Source organism: Triticum dicoccoides, chromosome 6A, assembly GCF_002162155.2.
Source record: "Triticum dicoccoides isolate Atlit2015 ecotype Zavitan chromosome 6A, WEW_v2.0, whole genome shotgun sequence".
NCBI lineage: Eukaryota > Viridiplantae > Streptophyta > Magnoliopsida > Poales > Poaceae > Triticum > Triticum dicoccoides.
The window spans coordinates 380,827,547-380,835,386 of NC_041390.1; the positions used below are offsets into that span (position 1 = coordinate 380,827,547).

Here is a 7,840-nt window from a genome sequence, read left to right on the forward strand (position 1 = left end):
AAAAATACAACCATAACATGAATTTATGTACAAACAGGATGCGAAGAAAGCAAGTAAATAAAGTAAAATAATTGAAATGCGTAAACTCCAATAGCAGTCCTGATAACTCAAAAGAGTCCAAGTTCACACTCTCTGCAATATATAGGGTTTCACTTCTATGTGATAAAACAGACACTATGGTCCTTGATACCTCTGAGTGAAATGCATTTAATTATAATATTGTGAATGAAACAGCATGACATATCTTTCTGTGCTTGGCTCTCACTTCGCAAGGAGGAGGACGTCCGGGTGAAGGTGAAATCCCTGGACTCCTCCAAGCTCCGCGCCACAGTCCGTGTGTTCTTCAACGACAAGGGTTTTGACCTCAAGATCTGCCCCGAGCCGCCGAACCATGTCGGCCGCCCCCGCTTCTCCGATGATGGTCACCAGGGGGGTGGGCCGGATGATGCCGACGACTCCCACCACCGGCGCCCTCGCCCTTCTCGCCACGACGACCCGGAGGACGACGACGACCTGTCGGAGCACTCCCGCTCCCCCTCCCGGGAGCCATCTAACCCACCTCCGGGTCGTGGTGGCTCCGGGGCCGGGCGCACCCGGGTGAGGCCGCTCTCGAGGCCGCTCTCCGGCTGGCCGCCCCTCCTCCGGCCTCTCCATCTTTGTCGGAGGCGACCAGTGACATCTCAGTGTGGGCCTGCTCGGCCCCCCGCCCTCGTCGCCCCGCTCCCCGTCCGCCGACTTCGCCCTGCACTGGACTCCGCTGAGCCCGCCGCCCTCGCCCCCCTTGGACCGATCTCCTCATCTCCCATGGGCGGCGATGGTGATAGCCCGCTCTCCGCGACTCCGCCTGCTCCTCCACCCGCCGAGGACTCGGCCGGGGGCACCCTGGAGCCCCCCGCCCTGCCTCCTCCTCTGGTGGCCCCTGGTGGCCCCTGACGACCTACTCGCCTCTCCAGGACCACTGGTCGTGGGGGTGCCCGACGTCATGACCACCCCTGTCACTGCGCACCCCCACGGACGGTGGCGTACGCCCGGCGGCCCCGCTCCACTTCGACGCCGGTGACAGCCTCCCGCCGCAGTGCCCGCCTCGATGCGGCCCGTCCGATGGACTCCCCGGCCCCGTCCGTCCCCGAGCGTGTTGAGCTTCGGGCGGTTGGCCAGGAACCTCGAGCCAGGTGCGGACTCCATCCCCCCCCCCCCAGTTCTTCCAGTTGTTCCTTTTCCGCGCTAGATGTCGTTCCCCTTGGCCACCTCGCCAAGGTGGCCACTGACTCGGCCATCATCTTCAGGGGGGAAGTTGGACCCCCCTTAGAGCAGATTGCGGCCATTCGGGCCCGCGAGATCCTTGAGGGCAAACTTGCGGAAACACGGGCGCGCCTCCGCCGCCAACCCGCGGAACCAAACTTTTCCCACGACCTATTTGGGGATACCCATTAGTGACTCGCGACTCACTGTGGCTGACCTCCGCCCGACAGTGACCCGGATGTAGCACCGGGTAGAGCCTTGGAAGGGGAGGTGGCTCTTGAAGGCGGCCCGGGTACTCCTAATCAACTCCTCGCTTGCCAGCCTCCTATGGTTTCTCATGAGCTTCTACAGCCTCCATGAGACGCTCCATCAGGAGATCGCCAAATACCAGTCCAGGTTTTTCTAGGCAGGCAAGGGTGACAAGCAGAAGTACCATATGGTGAGCTGGCCCGATATTTGCAAACCCAAGGACCAGGGTGGTATGGGGATCTTGTCTTCTTGGCGCATGAACATTGCTCTCCTGACCCAATGGCTCTGGCGAATCGCCAACGTGGAGGGAGGCCTCTGGCTTACCATCATCCGAAATAAGTACCTTCGGAGCCAACCCCTAGCTTTCTGTCAGCGTTCTGGTGGCTCCCAGTTCTGGCCAGCTGTGATTCAGCTACTACCCGTGCTCCGCATCGGCACGTCCATCTCGGTTGGCTCCGGGTCCTCAACCCTGTTCTGGTTCGATCGTTGGTTAGGGGACTCCCCCCTGGCCGCTCGATTCCCGGATCTATTCGCCATAGCGGTTGACCCTCGGGTCTCTGTCGAGACGGCCCTTATTGACTTAGGGCGTCTCGCTTTCCGGCGCCCCTTCGGCCCCCTTGAGGTGGCCGCTTGGGACACCCTCCTCCAGGACATCGCTCTTCTTCCGATGGACGTCGAGGGTGCCCCTGACTCTCATCTCTTGGCGACTGGAGCCCTCCGGCCGCTTCTCCACTGAGTCCTTATACACGGCCTTCGCACCCTCATCGGCCCCTGAGCCCTTTAGCCTGATCTGGGACATTCGCCTTCCTCTAAAGATCAGGATCTTCCTGTGGCAGTGGATCCGGGGACGCCTTCCCTCTCGGGTAGAGGTCCTCAAGCGTAATGGACCAGGAGATGGGATTTGTCCCCTGTGCGGCACGGTGGAGGATGCTAACCACATCTTCTTCTCTTGCCCCACAGCCCAATTCATGTGGCCCTACTTTCGCGAAACGGTCGGTGGACAGTGGTGCAACACCAACTTCCCCGACTTGCTTGCAGAGATTCACGCCTCCCCCCCTCGCTACCGCCATATTAGATGGCTGTGCGTTGGGGTTCTCGCCTGGACGCTTTGGACCATTCGCAACAAGCTTGTTATTCAGAAAGCGCCTCTTCGACGTGCGACTGACGCAATCTTCAAAATGTGTGGTTACTTGCAACTCTGGCGGCCGCTTAGCCGCTCCCGGGACCGGGACGGCATCAACACCCTCCTCGCCGACCTTCGCTCGATGGCCTTCCACGTGGCGCCCCCGCTGCCGCCCCCTCCTCCGGAGCCCGATTAGACCTGCTGTTCGGGTTGCTGTGTGTGAGTGTGTTGTTTTGTTTCCAGGGCTTGTTGAGCTGTGCCCTCAGCATTAACCCTATTTGCTACCTTGTGTGTGTGTGAGACTTGTGTGTGTGTGTGTGTGTGTCTGGACCTTGTTGGATGTTTGGCTTGGGCGGTTTGCTTTATAATATAAAGCAGGGCGAAAGCCTTTTTCGGTAAATCTTAAGTAATTTAAGGCTATCAAAAGGTAGCCAAAATACCGAAGTAATCATGCAGTTTTAGAAAAGGAGCAGCTGGCATCAAGAAATTTGTATTTAAACATTGATTGATCATAAGCACCTGATTAATCGCTTGGTTGGCTCCAGTATCATGCAGCTCGGGAGGACGATCAGCTGTGAGCAAGATAACTGGTACGAAATCTTGACTCGCCTCCACCACCTAGATGGGAAATTTGACTGAATATTAGTAATATTATAGACTTTTTTTTCTCTTTGAAAAATGCAGCATACAATACATGTATTAGCACAAAGGGATCATATGTATGCCTTCATAAGCCATACATTCTAGCCAGAGGGCTTCTGAAAGTTGGCAGTAGCGCATGGTTCGATAAAAAAAGATATGATAAACAGTTCCTGATGATGTAGAAAGCTGGCAGCAGTAAGAAAAGAAAAGAAATTAAGAAAGTGAAATATGCCACTCACCGAAGGGAGAAGATTTGATACAGCAGTTCCTGATGATGTAATTACTATTGCAGGCTTTCTAGAACCTCTCCCATAGCCAAGAGCATGAAATCCAAGTGAACGTTCATCATAACATGATATGCAAGTTGTCAAAGGGTGGCCTGTGGCAGAAAGTGCAAGTGGGGATGACCTTGACCCTGGAGCTATACAAAAGTACTAAGGCAAAGCACATCAGAGGCATGGTAGACATGGCAAAACTATTTAGTGTGTTAAGATTACCGTGAAACCAAGCCTGACACACTCTTCAACTATAAGGGATGCCCATGCCGAATTAATGTTAGAGCAGCTCTTAATAGAAGATTCGGTTTTGTTGCTTTCTGAGCGTAGGTCCTACAGGACGCGAGAGAACAGTTTTAGCATTTGTTAACGGCAGCTTAAGACATCAGAAATTTCTCCTACAAAGAATAAATGGCAGTTCTCATATCTAATTAGTCTATGTCATTGTATAGTTGTATGATTATGTTTGGTGTTCTTTCTCAGAGCTGAAAATTGCTACAAAAAATGTTAGTACGCCAAGGCTATGTTACCAAATGATAATTCATTAGCGGTTTGGTTGCAAAGGAGACTCAGGTAGAAATTTACCATGTTTGCAGAAAATAAGAAGTGTGGTGAAAAGCGAATAAATGACTGCTCGGACATCAGAAATTTCTCCTACAAAGAACAAATGGCAGTTCTGGTCAGGACAATAATTCAAAGGCACTCTTAACAGAGAGTATAAACTACAGAAAAATTCAAAAGGAAGAAAAATTGATATAGAAATTCTGTTTGCCCAACTTCGGTGTTCATTTTTAGGTGTAAACTTAACTTTACCTTTTTGGTCTGCCAATTTCAGGAATAAGTCTATTTACAGATACTGACACTGGGGCACCTACTAATTCGTTCCGCTCCCACCTTAATGACTCATAAAATCTATAAATTTGACGGGTCTTTAAACTGAAGAAATACTTTGGAGCCATATCAATGGTCTAAGGACCAAAACCTAATCCCGAATTAATATTGCAAAATCGTGATATGTACTTTCCAGCAAGATAAGGACAACGTCCAGAAGCCACAAAGAAAGAAGCACAATAATCTTTTACACAGGAAAAGGTTATTTTAAAACCAAAGCAAGAAATAGTTAATTTCAAGTAACTTACCAAGGTTAAGAGGATACCTTTTGCATGCTGATTTCAGCATCTACTTTGACAAGAACTTCGCCATCCAAGTATACCTGGAAAGGCGGGTCCAGTAAATTCAAACTTAAGACTAAGGTCTTATATGATAATAGGAATATTAGAGTATTGTGGAAATACAATAACCACTGCAGTAACTGTCAGACTGGTTCAAGATGAATGGCCAAAAGTTTGCATAGGTTATGAGCGACTAACTTTAGCATTGGTCATAAGCTAATTATTGGAGGCCGGCTTGTTTTATCTCTCGTTTAAAATGCAGACGCTTCATATTTCAAACAAAAATTCTGTTGCAACAAAGGTTTTTTGATCATAAGAATGGATGAAAGAGATAGCTTTAGATAAATAAGAATCAGTATTGCAAACTTCAACCGATAAGTAGGTACTATCATAGCGGTAACAAGTAAGACCCTGCCCTTCTTATCTTCAAATGAGGAAGCTAAATTTTATTTCAGTCTCAAAGCCACGTGAACTAATTAGGATAAAGGAGCTAGCACATTGGAATAACTGAAATAGCTAATGGTGGTATAAATATTTAACAGGACTGCGGCATCATGACAGAAGGAACTAACATGGGAAATAAATAGGCAAGAGTATGTACTTATATCATCACCAAAGTAGTTAATATACAGAGATATTTACCAACTGAGCATTCACAGTCTCTAACAAATGTGATTCTCCAATGTAATTCGTCATCATGCCTTCATAACAGCTGCTAGCTGCAGAATCATAGCTACCACATACCTACAAGGTGAAGGTGCACAAAAAAGAAGTCCAGTGGTAAAGAAGATATATGCAGACATTCTATGATTTTAAGAACGTTAAGCAACGCAGAAGATCTATCATCATTGTGCTTAGTTTCACATACCTGATTGAAACAAGATTCAAACAAACAAACCGAATCCTCAAATGTATGAGATACAAAATGATCCCAAACCATAGTTGATGATAGCACAGAATAGCCAACAAATTCGGTCAACTCAACCTGTAAATTCAATGTTGCTGAGCATCACGAATGCTACAAGATCAAATATCTATGTGATGCCTGCAAATAATACCCAAAAAACAGTTCTGTAAATTGCCAGAGCCTGTTATATGGATTGTTTGCAGAAAATAAATGTGCAGGAACACAATTCATTAGCTTTTACATGTTCCCCATCACGAAGGAAAATGATTCATTAGCTTTTACATGTTCCTCATCAGAGCTGATTTCCGTTTTTAGCACTTCAGATGTACAATAAATAAATGGTGTACGGCCAGTGACCCAGCCACTGAATCAGGATCTCTAATATGAACGCTCGATCGCCAAATTTGGTCACAGAGCATGTGTTCCATTGCCAAACATTACATAAACTATATATATGGGAAAACACATCCTACCATAAAAATATACTACTTTATCATTGTAAGTATGTTCATATACTATTATGTAGTACTCCCTCCGTTCCCAAATATTTGTCTTTCTAGACATTTCAAATGGAGTACAACATACGGATGTATGTAGACATATTTTAGAGTGTAGATTCACCCATTTTGCTTCGTATGTAGTCACTTGTTGAAATCTCTAGAAAGACAAATATTTAGGAACGGAGGGAGTAGTATATATACTACTTTATCATTGTAAGTATGTTCATATACTATATATAAGATACTTCAAAGTGAGTTACATAAAAATGGCGAGTTGGCCTATGGTTTTTATTATATTTATGAAATACATACATATTTGTACTAAAAAAGAGCATACTCAAAATACAATACATATTACCAAAAAAGTAGTATATATACTACCTAAATATTCTTATATACTGCATACTACGCGTACATACTTTCTGATTTGTATGTACTATATACAACATACAAGATGCAAGTGGTGGTAACTTGTGTATATATAATTATATATAGGACAAATGTTTCCTACCACGAGTGGTAGTTACCCTCACGTGAGTTTTGTATGTAGTATCTGTCAAAACCAAGAATATGTACATGTAGTATGTCATGTATAAGAATATTTGGGTAGTATATATCCTATTTTTTAGGTAGTATGTACTATTTTTAGTATGTTGTTTCATACGTATGAATATGAAGGTATTTTCAAAATATACAAACACTATGGACTCACATGCAATTTTTTCGTATAGCTTGCTTCAAAATATCTTAGATATAGTATATGGACATATTTAAAATGATAAAGTAGTATATATAGTACCATATGGTAGTGTATGGGACATGTGGGGTAACTACCCCCACGTGGTAGGATGTTATATATATAGGAAAAATACATCCTACCACCTGGGGGTAGTTACTCTCATGTCTCATATACAAAAATGTAGTAGTATATATACTACTTTCATTGTAAGTGTGTCCATATATAAGATATTTCAAAGTGAGTTACATGAAAAAATTGCAAGTTGGCCCATGGTTTTTATTATATTTGTGAAATACGTACATATTTGTACGTAAAAAGGAGCATACTCAAAATACGATACATACTACCAAAAAAGTAGTATGTATACTACCTAAACATTCTTATATACTACATACTACGCGTACATACTCTCCGATATGATATACTACATACAGCATACTACGCGTACATACTCTCCGATTTGATAGATACAACATACAGCATACAAAACTCAAGTGGTGGTAACTACCACCGGGTTGTAGGAAACATTTGTATATGTATATATATACATACATACATACCCTTGGTGAAGAATTCTTATTCCTCACCCCACCTTCTCACGCACCCTATAGTCACCGTAAGAACCAAAATGCATGTGAGGTAATATTATGGTGTGTAGTTAAGGTCTTCTTAACACCCACCGTGAGAAAGAAATGTGTCAGGCGTGTGAGATAAGATTACCACATGCATGCTTGAGATGAAGAAATATTATAACATGCGGGTGAGAATTCAATGCATGTGAGGTAAGATTACAACATGCCGGTGAGGTAAGATTACGACATGCGTGAGGTAAAATTACAACATTCAAAAGAAACCATGTGTAGAGAGAGTTTACACCAGGGTGAAGAATTACTTATTCTTCACCCGAGATGATGAATAGACTTATATATATATATACACTGAGACTTGAAACCAAGACACTATCCCAAAAGACCAATCTAATAGGAAGAGG

General features: G+C 45.0%; 1 protein-coding gene across 2 annotated transcripts in view; it reads right to left on the reverse strand.

The window, feature by feature from the left end:
* The window catches only part of LOC119316956 (protein PHYLLO, chloroplastic-like), a 26,606-nt gene that overhangs the window by 16,314 nt on the left and 2,452 nt on the right, over nt 1–7,840 (reverse strand). The window contains exons 4-10 of one of the 2 annotated variants that reach the window (XM_037591347.1): nt 5,572–5,688; nt 5,346–5,447; nt 4,688–4,744; nt 4,117–4,185; nt 3,754–3,864; nt 3,496–3,690; nt 3,134–3,232 (exon numbers count right to left, since the gene is read on the reverse strand). In XM_037591347.1, coding sequence (XP_037447244.1) covers nt 3,134–3,232; nt 3,496–3,690; nt 3,754–3,864; nt 4,117–4,185; nt 4,688–4,744; nt 5,346–5,447; nt 5,572–5,688 — 750 coding nt within the window. Of the gene's footprint in view, nt 1–3,133; nt 3,233–3,495; nt 3,691–3,753; nt 3,865–4,116; nt 4,186–4,687; nt 4,745–5,345; nt 5,448–5,571; nt 5,749–7,840 lie in introns of both variants that reach the window. The other variant, XM_037591348.1, reaches the window with a different exon arrangement.